The 24,993-nt window shown below is 50.1% G+C and overlaps 10 protein-coding genes across 10 annotated transcripts; 7 read left to right on the plus strand and 3 right to left on the minus strand.

The window, feature by feature from the left end:
- Positions 1 to 1,021: 1,021 nt before the first annotated feature.
- VTN00DRAFT_3285 (uncharacterized protein) lies at positions 1,022 to 1,381 on the plus strand (the record flags this gene model as incomplete). Its single annotated transcript, XM_069429585.1, has 1 exon — positions 1,022 to 1,381. One exon carries the CDS (start codon positions 1,022 to 1,024, stop codon positions 1,379 to 1,381), a length of 360 nt encoding a protein of 119 aa, XP_069283023.1.
- A 400-nt stretch (positions 1,382 to 1,781) lies between these two features.
- VTN00DRAFT_3286 (uncharacterized protein) lies at positions 1,782 to 3,647 on the plus strand (the record flags this gene model as incomplete). The annotated part of the gene is made up of 2 exons (XM_069429586.1): positions 1,782 to 2,424; positions 2,476 to 3,647. The coding sequence occupies 2 exons, from the start codon at positions 1,782 to 1,784 to the stop codon at positions 3,645 to 3,647; spliced, it is 1,815 nt and encodes a 604-aa protein (XP_069283024.1).
- Positions 3,648 to 4,866: 1,219 nt separating this feature from the next.
- On the minus strand, positions 4,867 to 7,507 carry VTN00DRAFT_3287 (uncharacterized protein; the record flags this gene model as incomplete). Its single annotated transcript, XM_069429587.1, has 3 exons — positions 4,867 to 5,786; positions 5,844 to 5,874; positions 5,924 to 7,507. 3 exons carry the CDS (start codon positions 7,505 to 7,507, stop codon positions 4,867 to 4,869), a joined length of 2,535 nt encoding a protein of 844 aa, XP_069283025.1.
- A 574-nt stretch (positions 7,508 to 8,081) lies between these two features.
- Positions 8,082 to 10,345, plus strand: VTN00DRAFT_3288 (uncharacterized protein; the record flags this gene model as incomplete). The annotated part of the gene is made up of 12 exons (XM_069429588.1): positions 8,082 to 8,610; positions 8,676 to 8,773; positions 8,833 to 8,895; positions 8,950 to 9,002; positions 9,084 to 9,155; positions 9,206 to 9,319; positions 9,373 to 9,640; positions 9,695 to 9,716; positions 9,774 to 9,850; positions 9,921 to 9,985; positions 10,041 to 10,076; positions 10,129 to 10,345. 12 exons carry the CDS (start codon positions 8,082 to 8,084, stop codon positions 10,343 to 10,345), a joined length of 1,614 nt encoding a protein of 537 aa, XP_069283026.1.
- A 554-nt stretch (positions 10,346 to 10,899) lies between these two features.
- VTN00DRAFT_3289 (uncharacterized protein) lies at positions 10,900 to 13,418 on the plus strand (the record flags this gene model as incomplete). Its single annotated transcript, XM_069429589.1, has 12 exons — positions 10,900 to 10,919; positions 10,983 to 11,042; positions 11,097 to 11,430; positions 11,488 to 11,507; positions 11,565 to 11,580; positions 11,635 to 11,746; positions 11,799 to 12,129; positions 12,187 to 12,310; positions 12,372 to 12,387; positions 12,438 to 12,458; positions 12,773 to 12,803; positions 12,875 to 13,418. The coding sequence occupies 12 exons, from the start codon at positions 10,900 to 10,902 to the stop codon at positions 13,416 to 13,418; spliced, it is 1,629 nt and encodes a 542-aa protein (XP_069283027.1).
- A 1,125-nt stretch (positions 13,419 to 14,543) lies between these two features.
- On the plus strand, positions 14,544 to 15,039 carry VTN00DRAFT_3290 (uncharacterized protein; the record flags this gene model as incomplete). Its single annotated transcript, XM_069429591.1, has 4 exons — positions 14,544 to 14,588; positions 14,622 to 14,741; positions 14,818 to 14,829; positions 14,896 to 15,039. The coding sequence occupies 4 exons, from the start codon at positions 14,544 to 14,546 to the stop codon at positions 15,037 to 15,039; spliced, it is 321 nt and encodes a 106-aa protein (XP_069283028.1).
- Positions 15,040 to 16,186: 1,147 nt separating this feature from the next.
- On the minus strand, positions 16,187 to 17,941 carry VTN00DRAFT_3291 (uncharacterized protein; the record flags this gene model as incomplete). Its single annotated transcript, XM_069429592.1, has 4 exons — positions 16,187 to 17,033; positions 17,088 to 17,628; positions 17,687 to 17,794; positions 17,845 to 17,941. 4 exons carry the CDS (start codon positions 17,939 to 17,941, stop codon positions 16,187 to 16,189), a joined length of 1,593 nt encoding a protein of 530 aa, XP_069283029.1.
- A 1,206-nt stretch (positions 17,942 to 19,147) lies between these two features.
- Positions 19,148 to 21,015, minus strand: VTN00DRAFT_3292 (uncharacterized protein; the record flags this gene model as incomplete). The annotated part of the gene is made up of 5 exons (XM_069429593.1): positions 19,148 to 19,339; positions 19,414 to 19,614; positions 19,673 to 20,333; positions 20,409 to 20,698; positions 20,755 to 21,015. The coding sequence occupies 5 exons, from the start codon at positions 21,013 to 21,015 to the stop codon at positions 19,148 to 19,150; spliced, it is 1,605 nt and encodes a 534-aa protein (XP_069283030.1).
- Positions 21,016 to 22,202: 1,187 nt separating this feature from the next.
- On the plus strand, positions 22,203 to 23,569 carry VTN00DRAFT_3293 (uncharacterized protein; the record flags this gene model as incomplete). Its single annotated transcript, XM_069429594.1, has 3 exons — positions 22,203 to 22,400; positions 22,518 to 22,681; positions 22,975 to 23,569. 3 exons carry the CDS (start codon positions 22,203 to 22,205, stop codon positions 23,567 to 23,569), a joined length of 957 nt encoding a protein of 318 aa, XP_069283031.1.
- A 514-nt stretch (positions 23,570 to 24,083) lies between these two features.
- VTN00DRAFT_3294 (uncharacterized protein) lies at positions 24,084 to 24,866 on the plus strand (the record flags this gene model as incomplete). Its single annotated transcript, XM_069429595.1, has 1 exon — positions 24,084 to 24,866. The coding sequence occupies one exon, from the start codon at positions 24,084 to 24,086 to the stop codon at positions 24,864 to 24,866; it is 783 nt and encodes a 260-aa protein (XP_069283032.1).
- Between the last annotated feature and the right edge of the window lie 127 nt (positions 24,867 to 24,993).

Consider the following 24,993-nt stretch of genomic DNA (forward strand, 5'->3'; position numbering starts at 1 on the left):
GTCCCATCCGCAGGTATTGGCGGTTTGGTATGCTCATCCGATGGATCAGACTGTTGAAGTAATCGGCATCATATGTTCCAGACTCTGAACGGTATCCTAGATAGGTAATATTCTGTCAGCTACGATAGGACATCCCCGACTACCCAAGAGATCAATGAAGACCGCCGGGCGCCACCAAGCCGACTGCGTCTGAGATCAAGTTCTTTATACAGCGTTATGTGGCTGACCTGCCGCTACGCGGTAACCATGACGGATCGGCGGTCGCAGCGTCGATCCCAGTGGCTGATAGGGCTAGCCCTCGGAGGTGCGGCCGGCTCGTCCGGCTGCAGGGAGCTCATACTGTGGTGACTCAATCTTTGATGTCGTGTAGTGTTGGTTCTGCTGAAAGCAACAGAGAGACGATAGTTGCAAAGAGAGGTCGTCTTGAGCCTTTGGATATTGAGGGTTGAGTGGACGTGCACGTGACCACATCGGCCGATCCGCAACAGCGAGATTTCGAAGTTGCGATCTCGAAGATGTCGATCAGCATCTCACCGCTAGCATGCGCTTTTCTCTGCTGCATACATGCAACTAAGATACTCCTTAAAGCATTGTCGATCTGATGAGTCGCATGTGCCTTTCGAGAAGGCGTCTTTTGCTGCAGCTTCTATACTGCCCTGAGTTTGGTCTGTTGTTGCCCAATTCGTGGGGGCCAAAAATAGAGGCACTGCTTGAATACGGAGCAATGATGTCCATTTCCAATCAATATTGGTATTTTCTAGCGGAAAATTTACAAAGGTGGCCTGGAAGAATTGATTCTTTTTCACATTTTGCAGGGCCTGCCTAATGGTTATATCCTGAAGCCAGAAGAGATGTGTACAGGGGAACACGCAGCAGCTGTGTCCCAAGGTTCATGCATCGCCTCCTTGCTTCCAACTAAACGTAGCCTATCTTATTTGCTTTACATTATTTTCTTCCAATCGCCATCGTGCTACTAGCAGACTTCTGTTGGCCTCGGGATCGGATCTACAGACCGGATTCAATGTGCCCCCCTTCAGACCCCCGACAGGCAGAGCATGGAGTTCTCGCGGACGCATCTAGTGGGCCATGCGGTATTTCCTGTTCTTCACTGCGGCTTGACCGCGATTCAACGGACTTCCCCGACCGGAAGGCCTACTGCATGTTTTCAGCTTCTCCGCCAAGGCAGCCCCTTGTGGACGCTGCGCGGAGGTATAGTGCTGCGCCGTCATCTTCATCGACAGAGCGCTCCTGGCTGGACCAAGCGCGGGGATGGGTTACATGCAGGAAATTGTCGCATGGCATCGACAAGAAAGTCTCGCGGCTCGCAACCGCCTGCCCAGAGGAGCTGTTCTCTTGGTATTTTTGGGATTCTGTGCGATGACGTCGGCCATGATTCAGCCTGCGGAAAAGCAATTCGCACGAGATAAGCGATTAGCGAGGATGCATGTGTCCGCTGAGCTTTTGGCACTGTCTCGTGGCGAGGAAAGCGTGCAGCATAAGTGTGCTGTGCAGGTGCATACAACCTTGGCGATATCCTCGGGTTTCCCGATTCGAGTATTCCGCCGCCAAGACCAGTGCCAAGCCCCGCCATATTCAGCCTTGGCGGAGCTGTGGATGCATCGGGCGGAAAGGCGGAGCCTCGGCGGAAACCCTTTACGTCGCAAACGGCACTCGCTGATACGAGCGCCTGTGCCATGGGGGTGGCTATAAAAGTGGGCCTCGCTACCCCGACTCCCCAGGTTCATGTCTGGGGTAGAGCCGTGCACTGAAGCAGCAGCATCATGTCAAAGCCTTCAGAAAAACAATCCACCGGGTTGTCCCCGGAGTTCCAGCATGTTAACGTCTCCGGTTCATCTCCCGAGCGGCAACTCGACAAGGAAGAGCAAATCAAGTATGAACGCCAAAAATCCAGCTCCTCCACCGGGCTTATGGCCTTCTTCGGTCGGATGGGGGATCTACCAGAGTGGAAAGTTGGCGGCGCCTATCTGTCGGGAAGAGCTCTAAACTGGTCCATCGGATTTATTGCCAGCTGTGGTTTTCTCATGTTTGGCTATGACCAGGGAGTACTCAGTGCCTTGTTGACGCTCGACTCCTTCCAAGAGAACTTGACGCTTATGACTCCTCGACAGCAGTCCAACGATCTCTGCTGGCTTGACAACCCGCGTAACACGATTCCGGACCCGAATAACTGCACTGGAGATGCAAATACTCAAGCTGCTGGCGTTGCCATCTACCAGATCGGATGTTGGCTTGGGTCGCTGCTTATTCTCTTTTATGGAGAACAATGGGGTCGAAAGTCCTCCACATTTTGGGGCTCATTGATCATGATCGTCGGCACCATCATGCAAGCAGCTTCTTTTGAATACGGGCTCTTCGTCTCAGGCCGCGTTGTGGGTGGCATTGGCAACGGAATGGTCACTTCCAGTATGCGTTACGCTTTTCACGTTTACTGCGCTGTCTACTGACTTGGTATAGCGATTCCCACGTGGCAGAGTGAGTGTGCGAGACCTCACCAGCGTGGAGTTTTGATTATGCTCTCAGGAGCCCTCATCTCGGCCGGTATCATGATCGCTTATTGGGTCGATTATGGGTTCTACTTCCTCACCGGTTCAGTCCGCTGGCGATTTCCCATCATGTTCCAGTCATTCTTCACTATCATTGTCATGATCGGTCTGCTGTACCTTCCAGATTCTCCACGGTGGCTTATCATGCGTGGGCGCCATACGGAGGCACGGGATGTTACCGCCCGTCTGGTGGGCAAGCCCGAGGACGATCCTGCGGTAGAGGAAGAATTGCGCAACATCAACGAGGCTCTGGAAGTCCAAAGCCGTGACGGTGGATTCAAGATGCGCGAACTCCTTACCAATGGACCCTCGCAGAACTTCCGCCGCACTACACTAGCCATGGTTGCCCAGTTCTTCCAGCAGATCTGCGGTATCAATCTTATCACCTACTACGCCACATTCCTGTTCGAAAACTCGCTTGGTTTCGACCCGGCAATGGCACGTCTCCTGGCTGCCTGCAACGGTACTGAGTACTTTCTCGCCTCCCTCATCGCACTTCCCCTAATCGAACGGACCGGCAGACGCAATCTGATGTTAATCGGCGCCTTCGGTATGATGGCCTCTATGGCTATTCTTGCCGGTACGGTCTCGACCGGCGTCACCCTCCCCAACGGTGCCCCGCTGCTTGAGACGCGCTACGGTGTGACTGCCTCCGTATTCCTGTTCGTGTTCAACACCTTCTTCGCCATCGGCTGGCTGGGCATGACGTGGCTGTATCCGGCAGAGATCACGAACCTGCGCATCCGAATCCAGGCCAACGCGCTGTCGACAAGCTCGAACTGGATGTCCAACTTCCTGATCGTAATGATCACGCCGCCCGCGTTCGCCAATCTTGGGTACCGCACGTACATTATCTTCGCCGTGTTCAACGCCGCGCTCGTCCCCTGCGTCTACTTTTTTTTCCCTGAGACCAAGGGCCGCACGCTCGAGGAGCTCGATGTTATGTTTGCGAGCGCCAACGCCCAGGGTATTTCGCCGGTCAAGCAGAGCTTGAAGATGCCTCGTCTTACCGGGGCGGAGCTCGACCAGGAGTTGGTCAGATACTTTGGCAGCCCGGATGATGTTGAGATGTCGAGACAATAACAGGAGAGACATTGGCGCGGTCGATTCAAACTGTAGATATGTCTGTCCGTGAAGGATAGATTAGGTAGATAGGATGCGCAGATACCCTATAGTTCTAAAATACATCCTTCGGTAGATATAATTCTTCTTTTGATTCTAACATTTGAATACCTGACCACACTCTTTGCTGTCGCCCTGCATTATCTGTGACGCTGCCCTGTGAGGTTCGAGAGTTCTCTCCCTGTGCTACCTGTATCCTCCCAGTTTACATACTCTGTACCTATGGGAGTGTTGACATCGGTCGTGGAAGTGTATAACGCAGAAGAGACAAGCTGAAGGTATGTTCTGTTATCTTTGATGTGTACAAGGGCTAATGATCTTAATGTTTTTAGTGCTCAGGTACCGAACCTTGCGAGAGTTGTGCTGAGCAGGATCCCCATTGTCTATTCTCCGACAATCTTGCAGAATTGGAAGCACCACAAAACATCCAGCTGCCTGTCCATGATGTCCCAATAGCCACCCTGCATCCGCACCTCAGGAGGCAAGCACTGGAGCGGAAACATCAATATTGGAAGAAATAATGGGAAGAGTGGAAAAAAGAATAGAAAGAGTGGATGAAACAACGGAAAGGATGGAAGCTATGCTACAGACATTGATTCAACAATGCCCAGGGGGGAGCACCAGCACAAGACTGGAGCTGAAGCGCGTTCTTGATGCATTTGACGATATTCAAGGTTCGTATTATCATATATGATAGCCTTGTGCGCAGTGGCTTTGGGCAGTGGTAACCATGTTTTAAGAACGTCTCCACACCTTGGATTCAAGTATGTTTACTCTTCGGCGCCGGGATGCCGCCTCTTCAAGGACGAAACATCTCTAGTCCTTCATGGTCAAGTAGCGATTCGTGTTAATCAGCGTTGAGACATCCTCAGTCGGAACTACGTATGGAGAAATACAAAGATTTCTTTTTGGAAGTGATTAATGCCTACTATCCCTAATTTAATGTGTCTTTTCACTGTCGGAACAAGAGTTTAGCAACCAGTGGGTCGATGACGAGTTTCTTGCTGTTCTGAACTATATGTATGGGCTGTTATCTACAGACTATGATGTGCGGTTTTCGGGTTTTTGTTTCTTCGTCTTGCTCTTCGTCTTCGTCTTCTTTAGTTCTACCTGTTTCTTATCCTCTCTGGCTATTACTGTACACAAAGAAATGCAAAGTATTTGAAACAAAATGCTGAGTTCAGTTCAATGCCTTTAGTCTATAAACCAGCCGGCCTCGTCGGTCTTTGCCCACAAACCCGAATGGAGTCCCGTCATCCGAAACGACATGTCTCTCATCACCATTATGCAGAATGATATCCAAGTTCTTCCACGCAGGAACGAAACCTCCGCCTCGTGTAAAACCAACAGTAATTCTCTCCTCTGTTGAGCTGTAGCTGATGGTAAACTTCGTAATCTGCGGATGAAGCGAAATTCCGTCGTCTTCGAACCACGACGAAGAAAATATATTCCCATGAGAACTGCCTCGCGGTGGGAATATCTCGACTCCGCGATAATCGTCTAATTCGAGAGCCGATGCGGCAGGATCATTCTCCCCTGGGACCCTTGTCGTGCAGCTCTTCCCGACAGGAATGGCGCCTCCAATCTTTGCCAAGAGAGGTATGCTGTCTTTCCATGCTGCTGGCACTTCTACCCACTGGCCTGAGGCAAAGTAAGTGTACGGGGCGTTCATGTTCACGTACCCGTAGTCGAATTTGTCATTGGCCTTTCGAGGGAGGTATATCTTTGCGACGGATACACCTGGATTGTAGACTCCGCCGACAAGTATTGTGTCGCCGAACCAGTATTGCTCTTGACCGGACTTTAGCCTTGTCGACCACACTTCGGGGTCCGTTTCGTAGCCCCATCCGACCCAACGTTGAGGTGGGGATGCGTATAGATGGCTCTCCAGCCCGAGAGAGTATATGTAGGGTAGGATCTCGTAGCGTCGCTTTATTGTGTCGCGGATAAGAGGCGTGATTTCGGGATACATCCAGGGCTCGATTACCTCGCCGACTGAGTAGTCCTTCGGGGAGGTTTTGAAGCAGTTGATGGCGAATCGTGGGGAATATATGCCGAGCTGGATCCAGCGGCGCAAAAGTTCGGGGGAAGGCTGCGGGCCTGGTTTATCGTTAGTCTATCCTTTTTTTAAGGGAATGTTGGGGGTAGCGGGCTTACCTTCGAAGCCGCCGATATCGTGGCCGTAGGACTGGGACAATTAGTATGGGGTCGTAATAAATTGAAGTTGAATCTCTCACCTGCAGAAGACAAATGCCGGCCGTCAGGGATATTGCATTTGCGCCCTTCATACCTTCCCAGCTAGTTACATTGTCTCCGCTCCAAGAGCTTGAAGCATATCGAAGAGTACCCGCAGTTGCACTCCTAGTCAGAACGAATGGCCGTTTTCCCGGCTCTAAGTCGAGAAGGGCATTGTGGGAAGCTTTCCCCATCAGCTCTGTATGTAGGGCACGACCCCAGAGACCGACGGAGTTCTTGACGTTCATTTGAGGCACATTGCCCTCCAAGGCTAACTCCCAGTCATCGTTCGGGAGAGTGTATTCATTGTTGTCGTTCCACATTCCGTCTATGCCAGAATGCTTGAGACCTTGAACACCGTCATACCACCACTTGAAAGCAAAGGACGACGTAAAGTCAAGGTGACAGCCATCACCTCCTTGGCCGCCGCCAGCGCTCCACAAACGCATCGTCCCCGGGCCTTTGGTCTCCGGATTTCTAAATAGAGCGCCGGCATCAACGAGCTTTTGGTAATCCGGATGGGAGGTAAGGACGAACGGTTTGATATTCGAGAGCAGACGAAGTCCCAAAGAATGATACTTTGAGATCCATTCTTCCGGGTTGGGAAATCGATGTCTATTCCACGTGAACACATTGCGGACCTTCGGCTCATGCTCCGAGATCGAGTAGCCTGAGCTCATCTGATGCGCCGAGCAAGGGATGTCGTGCTCTTTGAGTTTGTCTGCAAACTCCAGGAGGCCCTGGTAGGCAGGAGGGTCATCCATCATTGTATACTTGTAGCCACCAGATATATATCCGTACGCCCAACGAGGGACCAACCTGGGAAAACCAACTAGCTCTGCGTAGCTCCTCACGACGTCTTTCAGGGTTCTTCCAACAATCAGATACTCCTCTAGACCTCCGTAATCTTGTCGGTATACTTTGAAGTGACCCCACAGTCCGTCGACCTCCGAACCAACCGACCAGGTGCCTCGACTATGAGATGTCGAAAAGATCGCCACGCACCCCTCTGGCGTCGCCTTTACCAGCAATGGAATGTGTTTATATAGTGGATCGGTGCGGTAGACATCGTAACCGAAGCAATCGGTGGCGGACAAAATGAAATGGCGACCCGTGAGATCCATTGGCGCGGTTTTCTCTCCTAGTCCCACATGAAGGGCATTCCTGTCGTGTGTAGAGTAGTGAGCAATACCGGCCGAATCTGCGACATAGGATCGAAAAGGGAGATCGCGATGCAGGTTCTTATCTGACCCGGTCCAGGACAAGGAGACAACCGGAGTATCGCTCCATTCCACCGATGCCGTGATGTCTCCGACCTCCATCGTTTTGCTTGTTGCACTAATAACGGTGGTGGTGATGCTGACATCTTGGAGATCAACTGTTGGCTTTTTCACACTGGGATACGGAGGGACCGGGTGATCTTGAGATGTAAACGTCACTCGGAAGAGATTCGGGCGGACCGGTTCAAATGTAAAATCAAAGACAGGTCCATGACCGCTTGAGCGTAAGTGCAAGGAAGGACTCTTATCGTCATTTTCCGAGCCGTAGGGTTGGTAACCCCGAGGGCAAAATTCTTTCTGCGGCATGGTGAGTTTCTGTGACGAATGTCGGATGTTTCTTCAAGGCTGGCGTACTGTCCGAGAGAGATTCTCTAAAAAATTGATCCATCTTAAAAGCAATATTGTACTGGAAACAGGAGCGTATATATGTGTATTTCAAAGAAGCACAAGGCGAAGACGTCGTGACATACAGGGTGTCGGCGTTCGGTGTTCATCTCCGACGACTCCTCACAACCCCAGAATATGTATATCTCCTTCCCGACCTTCCCCGCAATCTCTCCACAAGACTAGCTTGGCGTCAACGGAGTTTATCTCCGATCGCCGATTCCCTCTCTTTGTCACTGAGGAGAGACAACAAGGATCATAGAAGATTGGTCGAACAAATGCCGACAATGACTGCCCTCAATAGCCGCCGGGGATCAGGCCACTGTATAGGTGGCGCTACCCGAGACGATTTCTTTATGTTTTACGATGTCCCCTATATATCTACGAGGCACAAATTGCTTGCGTCCCTTGCTTGATATCGTTGCTGAAAGCAATCTTCTGTTAATATCCAGTCATATTCCATACTTCAAAAGTGACATAGCTTTTCTTGAAAAGTATGTCCGAGGCACCTCCGGCATCAGTCCGAAAAGAACGCCAGGAGCAGATGGTCGAATCAATTGAGATCGAGACCGGAAACCACAGGCGTCAAGCTCATGTCCAGACTCCTGACAAGGATAAGGCTGTCGAATTACTGGAAGATGTCGGACACTCAATAGTCCTCACGCCGGAGAATAACAGCCGCGTTCTTCGCAAGATCGACCTAAGGATCTTGCCCATCATCCTGGGAATCTATTTCCTGCAGTCCCTCGATAAAACGACGCTGGCTTATGCGTCCGTTTTTGGCCTGGTGGAAAAGACCAATCTCGTTGGTTTGCAGTATTCTTGGCTCGGATCCGTGGTATATCTCGCACAACTTGTTGTGCAACCATTACTGGCATACCTCTTGGTGAAAGTGCCGTTGGGAAAGTTTCTGGCCATTTCAGTCTTCCTTTGGGGAGCTGTTCTGTCTTGTATGACAGCGGCGCACAATTTCACGGGCCTGCTGCTATGTCGAATGTTTCTCGGGGCGCTTGAAGCTGGAATTGGTAATACTATTGCTGCTCCTATGATCCGAGAAATTGAAACACAGGTTACTAATTCCGCAATGCAGCGCCTGCTTTCATTGCTGTGACGCAAATGTGGTGGCGTCGGCGAGAACAACCTGTAAGGCTCGGAGCTTGGTACGCCATGAATGGTATCACAAATATGGTAGGCGGACTCCTAAGTGTGTTTTTAGCTTGTTCCTGACATTGATGCTTTGTAAAAAGTTTGGTAGTCTGCTAAGTTACGGTCTCGGCCATATAAATTCTCCCATCTTCGAACCTTACCAGGTCAGTTGCCTGCATCAATCGATTCATGAAATATTTGGCTAATATGCGAGAAAGATAATTTTTTTGTTCTTCGGCCTTATTACCGTCGGATTTGCAGCTACTGTCCTGTAAGCATCATCTCATGGCTTTTCTCCCCGTTCCACTCCTTGAACCCAACGCTGCGATAATTTCTGACATTTGACCTGCAGGATTTTCATGCCCGATTCGCCAATGAAAGCAAATTTTTTGAAAGCAGAGGATAAATTAGTTGCTATTGAGAGGTATGTATGAAAAGTATTGTATCTGAAAAGCGAATTACTTAAAACACCAGGTTGCGCATGAACCAGCAGGGAATAAAAAGTGATGTCTGGAAATGGAGCCATGCCAAGGAATCGATCCTGGACTTGAAGACCTGGCTTTGGTTCGCTATGATGTTTTCAATCTCGTGGGTTCTAATTTTGTATACACTTCACTGATAGTGTACTCACGTTAAAATAGTATTCCTAGCGGCGGTGTGTCCACGTTTGGCCCCTTGATTGTCAAGTCATTCGGGTTCGACGAGTTTAAAGCAATACTATTCAATATTCCTTTCGGAGCCGTCCAGTTGGTGGCAACAATGGGAGGAGCATGGCTGGCTATGGTTCTAAAAGTGAAGGGTCCTGTTCTAACTCTTCTGTCGCTACCGCCCATCGCTGGATGTGTTATGCTCCTGTGCATCCCACACGATGCCTCGCAGAGGTCTGCATTATTAGTTGGATACTATTTGGTATGTTACACAATACACATTTAAGGAAGTCACTGTACTGATGCATTTTACAAGATATCGGTATATCCGGGAATAAGTAAGTCATGGTGACGTACCCATATTACTTTCGGGAGCAAATTGTAATCAGTTACAGCGCCATTAATATACTCTTGGTCTGCAGCGAATACAGCTGGGGAGACGAAGAAGAAGGTGACAACGGGTATTCTAATTGTAGGCCAATGCGCGGGCAATGTATGCAGAAGCTGAGCAAGCGGAGAGGTCTAGCGACTAACACAGACAGGTTATCGGACCGACATTGTATACAACCGCAGAAGCACCTCTTTATTCTCGCGGGCTTCGATCCAAGTAAGCGGAATTATGCTTCCAATTATTCAACATAACGATGCTAAAGCCGTTCTAGTCTTGCACTGTTCATCGTACTAGTTGTCCTATATCTGTATATCTAGCGTTATCTGATTCGTTTCGGTTATCGTACTAACGGCTTATAGAATCAACATGTCGCATCTTTTCTCGCTCAACAAAAGCCACGAGAGAAGACGTAAAAGAATGGGGAAGACCGGGAAGGTAGTTGACCGCTCCATGGATGCTGTTCGCGCAGTCAATGAAGGGAAAGACGACGGGACAGGACAGCAGGGCCAAGTTGACGAGAATGCTCTCAAGGATCTTACCGATATGGAGAATGAGGACTTCGTCTATGTATATTAGAACGAGCTACATTCTACCACTGTTCGTAGCTCTTCGTACGTTCCTCCAGTATCCATATTGATGCCATCTCCTTTACTTAAAAACAAAGCTTTTTCTATGAACCGCCATATCATTTGCTAGAGTTGGGTTAGCGCGCAGTTATCCGGTAGAATGGCTCTCGGGTCATAATGGACCGAGATATCTAGCTGCTACTCAGATGATTTCCCGAGCCGTTGCGGAGCCGAGAATATAGGCTCGAAGTCCCGCCCCCGCTTTCGGGGCCTTATTACCACGTGCGTTTCTCCAGCGCCATGGATCATGGAACCCTGCAGCTCCTTTGCAGCCAGTATGGAAACAGAAAATTATTTACGCGCTGCTTCTGCAGCAACTGGAAAGAAGAGACTACCGGTAGAGTCTGAACAAGCGTCATGTCGATGAAGTTCAGGTGCGGAAGCTGATGAGTCCCAGAAAGCTTGCAGCTCTTGTCGACAGTCGAAAGTACGAGATTGTCTATTGACGGGAGGTGTGCTTACAGTGACGAGCATACTAACCTGCCTACGCAGCTGAAATGTGATATGAAGCGTCCATGTACAAGGTTGGTCATGCCGTATTAGCTGGATAACAGTGCTTCGCTCATCAATACCCTCTCTCTCCGCAGATGCCGAAATACGGGAAAGCGTTGCGTCTTCTTTGAAGTGCCAAGAGATCTGACAGTCCAGTTCGTTCGAAATCCTTACCTATAAGCCATGTTCCGTGTTTGACGTCTCTACAGGCGGTTAGAAATCCTCGAATTACAGGTGCAACGTTTGGCGGAACAAGTCGACGAGATGCAGAACCCCGTCCGCAGCTCTCCTCTAGCTTCAATGTCGTCAGCGGCGCCTCCACAACAGGATAGTGAGCAACCATTAGCACGTGAGAGCTATGATGGAAGTAGTTTGATGGGGATTGCTCAGTGCATGAATGATGCAACTCGATCAGATCTCATTTCTTCCGATGATCAACAATCTCCGTTATCCTCGACACAGGACAAGATAGCCACACAGTCATCTGTCCCTGGACGGACTGGGCATATATCTTCTTCAAAGAGGAAACAATGTGTATTTGAGGTACAGAATGAACCGATAATCGATTTCATATCGAGGGGTTTAATATCAATTGATCAGGCTGTGTCGGCTTTCCAAGTGTGAGAGGATCAAGCAATAACCAGCGCTTAGAACAAAGTTAACTGACTTGATAACAGATTCTTCCAAGGATGCGTATGTTCGACCCAGCGACTTCTTCTGTGCTGGCATTAATAACCCAATGTACAGGATAGGTTTATCCCAATTTTCGATCCCCGGTTCGACACCTTTGATTCCGTGCGTGCTCGCAGCAGCATCCTCCTGAATGCAATATGCACCGTAGGTTGTCGGATTGAAAATCGTATAAAGCCAACCGTTTCGGGCTTGAGTTGTTGCTAATTGCATATTGTCAGAGTCTGGATTTCAGATCTCAGATCTTCTGGATGCCGAGTTGAAGAAGTGGATCAATGTCGTGATCCAGAATCCAAAGATGAACCGTCTAGAATCAATCCAGGCAATGCTTGTTGTGGCTTGCTATTCCGCGGAGCGCTCATTAATTTTATCATTTGCAACGAGAATGGCTGTTGATCAGGAATTGCCTGCAGCGTATGAGCAGTTAACCGGACGATTAGCTCTGAGCGATATGGACGACCGATCTCGACTTCCGGAGGATATTGAGGAAGTAGAACTTTTACTGATGCGCAAGGCAAGAACTTGGTTCGGGCTTTTGGTTTTGGAGCATATGTTCGCTGTAACACTACTTCTTTTTTGCCAAAGATCGATTCCACTAACTGCTCCTAGTTTTCATCTTGACGCAGGTAAGCCTGCAGGGATTCGTTTTACAGGGGACACTCGTCGATGCAGGGTCTTACTGAATCATTCTTTCTCGACAACATTGGATTTGAGGCTGCTATCTCAAGTTGAGGTATGAACAATTAAAACCAATTCGCATTTCATAATTGAAAGTTGACGTGGTTTCAACACAGCTTAATTTACTGAGAGGTAAGAGCAGCATTCCATGTGGCGAAATCGCATTCTGACTCAGATCACAGCGAAGATAAACGACTCTTTGGGTACAGCATTGCATCACGATCAATCAAAAATCACAGACTGTATTCGAGACGCTAAACTTGATCTTGACATATGGTTTGAGTATGTAATCTAATACTGCCGCCTGAGATATAATTGCTAAGCGACTCTAGCGATTGGATTCGAGTTATTGGTGAGACGCAAACCGTAAAATATCCCTAAGTCCCGCTAGCATATACTGAGTTGTATCATTCGATCGGAAAAGAGAGTTCTCCAGTTGCGGGAGATGAAGCGCCATTTCATTCGACAAATCTCCGCATCCAGAGATGCTGGGCTGAAATGATGGTTCACTGTAAAGCTCTTCGATATATAGGTGTGGAGAACGTTGCGTACGTATTCGCATCCCTCAATCCCATTCTCGACTTCGCAGTCCTCATTCAAGCTTTCTAATTAAAGACAGGGCAATGTCCACGGTGGAACATGACATTCTCCTAATGGCCAAACGCAGTGCCAAGAAGCACCTGAAACTTATCATCACCGATCCTGACCTCTATCTTTCAAGGTTGAAATATGCAATGGACTTTGTGTGGGCCAAGTGTACATTTTGCTTCCTCTTCCTTTTAAAGCTCTCGCGGATCCTTCCAGAGAGCGCAGAAGAAAACATGCAACTTTTAGAAGACGGCAATTGCCTCCTGCAGCAAATGTCCAAGGGAGGCGGGGTAAGTAGCAACAATCACAGCAACGGCGAGATCTATCTCCAGATCATCAGGCTTGGCATTGAGAAGTTTGAACGGGCGCTCAGAGAGAATGTGAGCGAAACAGATGGCGGATTAGCGGACTCGGGAGCTTCTGAGCCATTCTGGAAGTCATTCGATGCGCAGACTGATCTGCAATCTTTCGTGCCGAAGCAATTTGTCTTGGAGTGGGATTTCCCAGGACTCAATCTCTTTTACTTCCCGACTTCATGGCAGAGCTTTTTTGGGGATTTTGCGGTGGCTGTTTGAAATTATTCGAGACTGCTGTTAAGGTTTTGTATATACAACTATTGAGTAATCATACATCAACCAAGACGTCTCAGGTCTTTCTGTTTGGCGAAATGCCAACGCAGACATAGTATCCGACCCAAAGAGACGAGCAATCGGACTGCGAAGCAGCAGGATCAGTGGGCTGAACCTAATTGAAAACCAATCACGGAGGATACTTACACCTACGGCGGGATTCCAGGAGTAATTGGAAAATAGAGAATTAGAAATTCGTGATGTATGTATCTGGTAACGGAAAACTCACAATTGCTGCAGCGTGAAGGCACCGCCGGAGTCGTCGACAATCTTCTGGCAGGAATCGCCAGACATCACCTTGTAGTAATTGTTGCCTGCAGACGTATTCAGTGAGAATCAGCAATTGATGATGGGGTTCCGGTACCTACATGTATTAATTATTCCTGTCTGAGTGGGAGATGGTCCCGACGCAGATGTTGTTGTAGGCGTTATCCAAACCCGCCGCAATTTTCGCAGCATCTGGGATGCCCTCGTGGCAGCAGTGCCGATATCAAGATCCCGGAGCTCAGATGTAAGTTTCATAAGAATTATTCTATGGAGAGATAAAGTATCTGCTGACTCTTATGTAGTTAACTGCCAGTCATTTTCACCAGTTAGTTTTGACGATCCAGAAACTGGAGCCATACGCATCGTAGACAGCCTTTGCACCGGCTACAAACGCATCAGTCAGCGACGAATAACCCTGACATACTCATGGGAGAGAATAGGGCCAAGGCGAAGGGAGCAATGTCCCTCGACACCGCTTCGAAAGCCCGAAAAGGGTAGCCTGAGTTATTGCGCACTTGAACAGAGGGCTCTCAACACGGCCTTAAATCGAAGGGACCTCAATCTACAATGTGACCAGTTTCCATGGGCATCTTCAGAAGAAGGCGGGGCTTGGCTGCCAGCGAACGAGCGATTGCAAACCTGCGTCAACGCTTACAAAACAACTGGGACGGTCAGTGTCTTAGTAAATCCGCCTAGGTACGGCTTGTTTATACCCATATATCCCATGTTAACGCTTACCCACTTGGTTAGGCATGGTAGGTTTTATGCAATCGAATTGGGGCCAGCTGGAGCCGGTCGTGGCAGATGGCGCTGTGCGAGGAGACAATTGGAGAGAATGGTCAGACAGCTGTACGTTTGATCCCGGTGTTGACTATTCGACAGGTTATAACATTTGAATTCTCAGCTTGGACCGCCGCACGCGAATATGGACCAGCGGGTGCGAAGAACACACAAAGACTTACCGAGTACCCCGAGGATCAACCGCCTCCTGATGACAATCCTGTAAGAGTGGGTTTACCCCCCTCTGCGTCCCAGGTATCAGTCTCCTGTTGCTGATGATATCATATCCCCCTCCCAGGAGAACAACAAGGTAATGCCGGTCGTTAAATCTTGCAGTAATCCAGTCCTTAAAGCAGACACGCTAACCTCATGATAGATCTCATGGGTCTTCAAACACAACTACACATTCTCTCTGATTGATGACGGATCAACCGCCGACGCCTGGTGGGGGCGACCCGTCGTTCGTTTGTCAACGACCATACTGGCCCAGCTGGGCTTGATGCCATCGTGTGCGCCGTGAATATCTTCGATCAGACGAATGTCTTCAAGTTCCCGATCCGGGCTGGCAAGATGTACAATGCGTACTGCAAAACAGACAATTACAAATCTGGCGGTGAGTATTGTACATTCGTAACTCCTGGCCTTTTTTATTTTTTTTAATAATGGTTGACTTTGGAACAAAACTATAGTAGTCGAGATTTCTCACCTTTCCCGGTGTATGGTACGGTTTGCGAATACAAATACCAAGAGCAGCTTGGGAAAATGAGCTGGATGGGAGGTGGAGAGTAAGTCATTTGAAAATCTTTTGTCCACCTGCGAATTTATTTTTTTCTTCAGGGCAATAAATCTCTCTTTCTTTTTTTCCTGGGGTTCCAGCACTAACTAGACACTTTAGGTCTCACAATGATCGATGGATGACACTGACGTAATCATTAGGAATGAAAGCTCAGTTGATGGCCCGGAAAAGGCTGTGTAAGGATAATGTCACACATGGTGACAGACACAAATGCTTAAACTGGTTGAGTTTCGGAGTCATAAGGGAGGAAGTGTCAATGCTGTTGAATGCTGTACAGGGGCCGATGGCAGTTTGGCAGCAGAAGCATAACTCAAGTTGGTAGTTAGGAAGAAAGTAAAGTGCACAATCCTATCTCCCTGAGCACGATACAAAATCTATATATCATGTCTTCACGCTAGGTATCAATTATATATATTTACACAAACCCTTTTTCCCATATAGCATTAACTTCTAATCATACAATGCATAACTTGGTGCAATTCCTCTCAGATCGCTACAGCGCGGATGTCGGACTCGATTGATGCTCGCCTACACGACACGACAGCTTGGAGAGCGTTGCATGGATCGGCAAGATGGAATGAATGAACTATTGGACCTCGCTACCTACTGGCAGCCAAAGAGGTTAAGTCGTCCTTGTGGTGAGAAGCATCGGTGGTTCTTCCCCGTGCTCTCTCGATTTCGAGATCGTTATATATAGTGTTTGACCTACTACAAAAGCCCAAGCCAAGCCATTGCGACGACTCGGAACCCGACGAAGTGCATAACAGGGGTTTATAGCACTCTAATCAGTTCTATAATCTGAAGCCATTTCTTATCGTTTATAAAGCCTGTTGTTGTGGTCCTAATGTTACAGCTACCTAGGTAGTTCAGCTTAGGTCGAGGTCTCCTGGGGAGACGGGCTGTCATGATGCGTGGTGCCCTTCTCAATCTCGTCGTTCCACTCGCCGGCGTATTCCAGGTCCTTGGCCTCGGCCTCGACCTCGACCTCATCATCAGTGGACCGGGGCAGCTCCTTGGAGGCGCGGACGTAGCTCATCTTCTCCCTGTAGCCCTTCTCGAAGATGAGGTCGATCTCCTCCAGACTGCGGCCCGCAGTTTCGGGGTAGAAGAACCAGATGACGGGAATGAAGAGTGCGTTCCACGCGGCGAAGAAGAGGTAGGTCCCCCAGTGGATGTGGGCGACCATGACCGGGGTGATCATGACGACGGTGAAGTTGAACAGCCAGTTGCTGCAGGTGGAGATGGCGTTGGCCTTGGCTCGGGTCTTGATTGGGGAGAGCTCCGCGGGATAGAGCCAGGGCAGGGGCAGCCAGGTGGCGCCGAAGAAGCACATGTACATGAAGAAGCCGAAGATGGCGCCTTTGGCGCTGGAAGCGTCACCTGGGATCAGGCATGCGAACACGATGATCATGGCCGCGAGCTGGCCGTAGGTACCGCCCAGGAACAGCTTGCGACGGCCGATCTTCTCGATGAAGAACCAGGAGAAGGTTGCGAAGATGGCGTAGCAGATCATGTTGACACCGCCGATGAGCAGGGCAAAATCCCGCGACTGGCCCAGGGACTGTTGCAGCAGGACAGGGAGATAGTAGATGACAGCGTTGCAGCCAGACAGCTGCTGGAAGATCTGAGAGGAAGAACCGATAAGCATGCGACGAAAGTGCTGGGACGGACCGCCTGTGAACAGATCCGACAGCTTGGTGTTGTTCATTGCACCTGCACTGGACCCCATTGTTAGCCTGGTGAACGACAACTTGGATTAACAGTCAACTTACGCTCGCACGGAATCGAGGACCAAGTTCTTTTGGACTTGCGTTCGGACGTCGTCGATCTCGAAACCACCCAACGCCGCCAGAACCGTCTCACCGTCGGAAATGCGATCCTTGGAGATCAGATAACGAGGAGACTCGGGCAGGTAGTACATTCCAACAATAATGACGAGACCGAAGAGAATCTGGAAGGCAATGGGGAATCGCCAGACCAGGTCCGGTGGGCCATAGTGGGCACCAAAGTCGATCCAATACGCAATGGCCGTGCCAATGGCAATGACACCACCTTCGATACATATCAACAGACCACGGTTGCTCGTTTTGGAGCACTCGGCCTGGTAGGTGGGGATGGTGGACGTGTTCATTCCGTTGCCAATGCCTGTGATGACTCGACCGAAGAAGAACTGGAGGAGCGGGATATGATTGGGGAATGCTGTCACCTGGATGATGACACCAACGATCATGATGGTCGCACCTAAAACGATCATCCATCGACGACCGAGCCTGTCACCAAACAGCAGAGCAAAGATGGCACCGACGAGACATCCTGGGGAGGCGGTCAGACTCGTTGAAGGCGCTGGCACGGGCAAGGACTGACTACATACCGACTTCATACACAGCGGTCACGGCCGCCTGCATGGTGTTGTCGCCCTTGGTCGCCGTGAACATATCGTTGAATGCCGGATCAGAGATGATACCGGACATGACACCCTCTATCAACTCTGAGCATCTTCCTCTTCGCCATCTCGCGGGACACACTTACGGTCGTATCCGAACAGCAAGAAACCCATCGTCGCAACGGTCGACACGGTCAACGACAGCGGCCGGCCCGTCATGCCAGCGAATCTTGGCGGCGCCATGGTGAGCACTGGACACTGCGCACGTTCGATCTTGGGCAGTTTGGCACGGAGATTTGGGGGGGGGGGAGGGACAGGAGTTGTCGTCCTTGCAGGAATCCGGGGTACCCCAAGTGGTCTTTTATTGCGCAAGGGGCAGTGGCGAAAGGCACAGGAAAAAACGGACCAAAACAAGGAAACCCGTCGCATTATGCATCGCTGCAGGCAGTTATAGCGATCGATACCCTACATCCGGCGTTCTCCACGGGTCTCCATCGGCGCTCCACCAGACGCTGGTCTTGCCCAATACCACCGTTTAAGCTTATAGTCGGGTGTGGGGACGCATGCTGCGGAGCATCGATACTATCGACTCAGCATTCGCAAGGATCGTCATGGCGACCCATGGACCCGCCAGGAACTGTCCCCCGTATTATTGCTGGAAAGTCGGCCGAGGCTCCTTTCGACGACGCTTGCATCCCGACTGGATTCACCCATGCTCATGGTTGTCGGATACCGAGTCGGCACTGTCACGCTCTGCACTGCTGGTCCTGATTTCGGAGAAGGGGAAAACGGATCTGGTGATCATCCCCGACTTGACGTCAAGGTGGTCGTTATGCAGACACAAGCAGTTATGCACGGTGATATGCTAGACACAGTGCCATCTCCGGGCTCCTGCGCGCGACGATTTCCGAGAGACGTCATACTCTCTTGATTTTTTTTGTTCCAGTCCGATTGATGCAAGATACGTGCGATTAGTGAGCGGCAGATCGGTCGCTACATCTTCCGTGCTGGATCGTCGTACGATTTTAACCTGAGGGGGATAAACGTCGGTAGCACTGCGGACAGCGTCTAACCGGACCTGTGAGATCCTGATTAATGCCTGAAAAAAATGTCAAACCCTCAAACTCGGTAGATCAGGAGCTGTACGCTGTCGTCATGTTCAAACAAGAGATCACAAGATATTGCCAAGAAACACCCGAGAAAATACCAAGACGACGCTACCGATCACGGACGAGGCCAAGCGGCACACGTCCATGTATAGCTCTCTCACCTCTGAACCAAGGTAACGAGTGGTAAGAAGATCTAGAACCGAGAATATAATCGCGTCGTATTTCTATGTACTTAAACATCAAGAGTGCATCGAGCCTGAAATTCTTTCCTCCCATAGCAGTCTCAATATAGGTACCTCCTAGTACTTTGAACAACATGACCACACATTTGAACGAGAGGTTACCGCCGGACAGACTTCTTGTCTGCGGAATCCTCAAAGTTCTCCGTAGTCGAGGTTTGGTCCGGGCGGGCGTTGTTAAATCGCTCAATGACTTCGCGTACATGCTTCTTCCCTCGGTGGGCTCCTCGCGTAAAGCCCTTCCCTTCAAAGAGATGATCGGCACATTCCAATGGCATGCCTGTTGTTTCAGGCTGCAATGGCAGATTATTAGCTGTGTCCATCAAACGACCGCTGGGAAAAGAAAGAAAAACCAAAATCGACTTACAAAGAAGAGGAACACGATCGGAATGATGGCCGCATTCGTGGACATGAAGAGGAGGTACGTCTTCCAGCCAATCGTGCTGAAACAGATAGGCGTGATTTCAACGACGATGAAGTTGCAAATCCAGAACGAAGCAGATGCGGCGGCAGCGCCCTTTTGGCGGATTCGCAGGGTACACACTTCGGGAGCGTAGAGCCAGGGAGACTGGCCACATCATGAGTCAGTTTCATAGTCTCCTGGCGTTCGAATCGTGGATGCTTACCGTGAGCCAACCCCATGAGAAGAAGGTATTAAAGAGAAACAAACAAACGCACGCGACGTATCCGGCTGCTTGACTTCCATTCTGGACTGTGATAGCCAGCACCATCATGCAGAAGGCCTGCCCGGTGCAGCCTGTGATCATGAGCTGCCGTCGTCCGACCTTGTCAATGATCCAGATGGGAATCATCGAGGCCAGCAAATACTCCACTGCGTTGAAACCAGCCACCAGTAATGAGATGTCACGAGAGAGTCCAATGGATTCGAAAATGACGGGCGCATAGTAGGTAATAAGATTGATACCGGACAACTGAGAGAAGCCATCGACCGCGAGGCAAAGGAGCATGCGGCGGTAATTCTGCAGCTGGTCGCCGGTGAAGAGTTCCCGGTACTTGAAGGAGCCACCTGCCGACTCCAGGGAGAGGGCATCTTGGATACTGTTGTATAATTTCATGACATCGGGATGGTCCAAGGGGATATCGTTTTCGGCGAGGCGGGCTATCACCGCACGCGATTCCTCTTGATTACCGTGCTTCGCTAACCAACGAGGAGTTTCTGGCAAGAACAGTAGAAGCGCAACCGTCACAACGGAGAAGACGAGCTGGAGCCCAACCGGGAAGCGCCACTGTGCAGGACCGTTGACGTGCGCGAACCCATAGTCGATCCTGCAAAACACATGGTCAGCAGATAATCCTCCGTGATACTGTTGAGACGGAGCAAAACGGGGCGTTTGTCCATACCAGTAGGCCACGACGACCCCTATCAAAGTCACGGTGCAGTCGATCGCCAGAACCTTCCCTCTGTCCTTCGGAGAACACGTCTCACTTTGGTAAGTCGGAATGGTCGATGTGAGGGCACCCACACCAACGCCTGTAACAACTCGTCCCACAATGATCTGGGGGATATTCCAAGATGTGATCTGGATAATGGTCCCGATGACTTGGATCAAGGTGCCCACTAGAATGGTCCTTCGCCGTCCCAGCAAGTCACCGAAGAAGATTGTCAACAGAGAGCCTGTACATGCGCCGACCTATGACTTCGGGTTAGACATTGAGAGAAACATTTTAGGTGAGATGACGCAGGGACTTCGTAGACAGCCAATATCGTTCCCTGCAATCCAGCACTCGGATGGTCGAAATCCTTTCCGAATTGATTTTTGGCGCCGATAATGCCCGCCATGACACCTTGGTCGTATCCTGCGAACGGCTTCTTGTCAGAGAGTGCATTCCGCCCAATGAAAAGAGACCACATACCGAACAGAATAAACCCCGCTGAGCAGCAAAAGGTGATCATATAGACTAGCGTCTTACCATGCCAGGCGGGAAAGTAGGGAACCCCGAACCCCATGATGGCGGTTGCCGGTTTCCACAAGACGCCAGGTATAGTTCGAAGACAAGAATCAGAGTAAAAGGAGCTTTGAATTTCAGGCAACACTGCAATTCCTCCAACAACGGTTGAGGTGAGAATGCGGGGTGGTGGATCCGGGGTAATGATATATATCCGCAGGAAAGCTTGTGGGAACATCTCCGACAGGCTCAGAATAGATTTGCTGAGACAAAGACTCGAGCCAAAACCTATGTCATCGAGCCGCGTGGAACCTCCATCAGGGGACAACAGAATCTCATCCTGGGCATGTCCATGGCACAGAGGTGCAAGGCGCACGTCATTGTGGAACAGCTGCGAACCGTGCTCTGGGGCGAATCTCCTATCATGGCTTTGGTCGCTCTGCATCTGGAGGAGATCATCGAAGATCCCTGACTAGTAGAACGGCAGGTTGTAGCAGTCTGCCGAGGGCCAAGGCTCGTCTACAACCTCCATTTCATCTTCGCCCGGATTTCCCCCGCAAATTGACTGCACTAAGAGTCTCTGGAGCTCTTTAGTCTTAATACAAATTAATCACTAGCGCCCAGATATCTGAGGATGGCCGGAAAGTGTAGACAGGACGGGACGCCTTTGCCGAGTTTAGCGAAGATGATGACTTCAACGGCAGGATCATTGTTTCGATATAGGGCGACGTTAAAATTACCAAACAAATTGCTTCTCAATCGCGCAGCGAATTTAAATCGACCCCCAATCTATCAACGCCATTATATTCAGCAGCCTACAGAGGACATCACACTTACAGGACCCGACAGGTGTACACCAGTGTATACAGCAGCTGCCAGTGGCTATTCTGAAATCGCAAAGCTGCTTCTTGCCATGTCCCACTGTCTGCAACGATCGTGGACACACTCCATTACATCAGGCAGCAGCTACTCGTCATGTCAGCATGCGGTTGCGTTTATATATGAATCCAGCACTTAGCCAGTGGCGTGGTAGGCCGCGTCAATTTGCCAACCCATAGGCTTTCACATCTTTGAAATCTGACAGATATAGCGTTAGTACTGTAAGGGATAATATGTGGTCGGAAGCATGGTACATACTTCACGTGTGTTGCGTCGATCGCTGCAGCGCGGATGTCGAACCTCCTCCACCATCTTAGTGCTTCTTTCGTCTGAAGAACGAGTTGGAGGAGTGTGCAACGCATCAGCAATATGCGAAGAACCATTGACTTTGGCGACTGGCAGCGAAGCCCTTGTGGTGAGGAGCATCGGTGGTTCTCCGTGCTCTTGATCTCCGATGCGGATTTCGGTATCCGCGTTTTGAAAACAGCGGAGAGATCCGAGGTTGTCCATGCATCCATGCCAGGATCTCGTGGTCAGTTTATATTATTCTGTATCTCGTCATCTACTGTATGCTCTTACCCCGCACTCATACTGGAGCTTTCATATACGCTATGGACGACATAGAAACTTGGGCAGTACCTCTGCTTGATCGTTTCACGGTCTAACACTACGGATGTCTTTTAGCCATATCTCGCTCTTAACAGCCCACTCCTCGAGGGGCCGTTCTACAATGCGGATCGCGGTGAGCTCCGCTTCGTCGACATCTATGCTGAAAAGGTGTTCGTGCTCAGTGTGTCCAAGAGCCCCGAGACTCTCAGAGAATTCTCGACCAAGGATAATACAATAGGGTAGGTCTTTTTATCTAGAGAGAAATCAATGTGACCTAGAAATTTCACGACCATGAAGTTAACGATAAGGTGCAGAGTAACCGCCGACATCGAGGGGTCCGACGATCTGATTACGCTGGAGCGAAGCCTGGCTTTGCCACTTTGAACTGCAAGACCGGGGAGCTCTCGTATTTTCGCAAGTTATTCAATGAGGAGACTGTTAAGGAGATAGGACATAGGTTAGTAATTGAGATCTCGCGACTGCTTTTCCACTCGTTTAAGTAAATGTTTTGCTGAAAATCCTGGATCGCCAGATGCGCGCCAACGACGGCGCTGTTGACTGCCGCGGCCGCATATTCCAGGCGTGATGTTCGACGACAGAATGTCGGATCAACTGAGGACGGCATGGTACTGCGCCTCGATCCTGACGGCAAGCTCCATAGAGTCGTAGAAAATGTTATCACTCCAAACGGCATGGGATGGAACCGCGCCAACACGGTCATGTTCTGGGCCGAATCGAGATCGGGCAACGTGTACGCTTTCGACTACGACGCCAACACCGGCGATATTCGAAACCAGCGCGTGTTCTTCCATCTCGATGGCGCCAATAACTTTAACGTCCCGGATGGACTGGTAATCGATGAGGAAGACAACATCTGGCTAGCGCTATGGGGTGGCTCTGCAGTTCTCAGGATCTCTCTAGATGGCAAAGTCACCGGTAAAATCGAACTCCCCACTCGTTTCGTCACCTGTCCCGTGTTTGTGGGAACAGAGCTCTTCATTACAACTGCCGCGGAGGTGGAGTCAGAGAAGTACTCTGAGTCGGCATCGTACGCGGGGAATATATACCGACTTGACGTCGGAGTAAAGGGACTTCCGAAATATAAAGTTCCCATGCCGGCGTGCTAGATATTGTCAGCGCCTCGGCTTCTCTCAGATACGTAAAAAGACAAATAACAATAGTTAATCATTCATTTGTCGCTCCGAGCCACGATTTGAATTGCCAATTGACATATGTATGAAGGGCACCAGTTCCTATGGTTTCTCACTGAATCTGTGTCACGTATCGAGATTGAAAGGACATGAAGAAGTGCCAAAAACCGACCATACTAGTGCCACTGGTGTGTCTGGAGTAAGGGATACCAAAATCGAAACAAGGATGAATGTGCTATCGAAGACGCAGTGTAACAGAGTTATTCAGCAGTTCGGAGTTTCTCCGACAGAATCTCCCAATCCCATCTTCGAATCTCTGTGGTCGCAGTTCTCTGCACTCTTTCACGTGCTGGAGGAGGGGCATGCGGGGTTTTATATATCAGAGCTCAGACAATCGATGGTTAAAGCGTATATCATACATGAGTTGTAATCGCTCCATTTGTTATCCAACAGCAGCGGTCTAACCTTCTGAGGCGTGAAACCAAGCAAAATGTCCAACCAAACGCACTACGCCATATATCCCAGCCTTCGAGATCGTATTGTCGTCATATCCGGAGGCGCTACGGGCATCGGTGCGTCCATGGTGGAAGCCTTTGCTCACCAGGGAGCTCAAGTTATCATTCTTGACATCCAGTCCTCGCCCGGTTTTGAGCTGGTGCAGAAGCTCGCCGATGCCAATGTTGCACACACGCCTGTCTACTACGAGTGCGATGTTAGCGACGTCGAAGGGGCCGTGAGGCCGACAGCAGCCAAGATACTGGAGCGATTCCCTCGCATCCATGTGCTCATCAATAACGCTGCCAACGACGTGCGCCAACTGACTCCCGACGTCACTTTAGAACAATGGGACACCAGCATAGCGGTGAACCTCCGACATCAGTTCTTTCTGACACAGTCACTACTCTCGGGATTGCTCGAGGCCAAGTCTTCGTCGGTTATCAACCTGGGCAGCATCTCGTGGGTGATTCCGGGCAGGAAAGTCGCCCCCTACAATGCATGCAAGGCCGGTACGGCTGGTCTGACCAAGTCATTGGCGCACGAGTTTGGGCCAAAGGGAGTGCGGGTGAACAGCATCATGCCCGGCGCAATTGCGACGGAGAGGCAGAAGCGCGAGATTATCACGCCCGAGTATGAAGCGTTGATCTTGGATCGTCAAGCGCTGAAGAGGCTCCTGCAGCCTGAAGAGGTCGCTCGATTGGCTTTGTGGTTAGCTGCTGATGACAGTTTGGGAGTGACCAACCAAAGCATTGTGATCGATGCTGGGTGGATCTAGATGGTCCTCTTGTAATGACTCGTCCCATGCCGTCAAGGGTCGTTATATTCGCCGAGGTGAGCCTTTATATTATGCGCGCGCACCGGGAATTGGCGGTTGCAGGCGATTATTATTATTATTATTAATC

This window comes from Thermoascus crustaceus (genome assembly GCF_041956765.1).
Source record: "Thermoascus crustaceus strain CBS 181.67 unplaced genomic scaffold VTN00scaffold_13, whole genome shotgun sequence".
Taxonomy (NCBI): domain Eukaryota; kingdom Fungi; phylum Ascomycota; class Eurotiomycetes; order Eurotiales; family Thermoascaceae; genus Thermoascus; species Thermoascus crustaceus.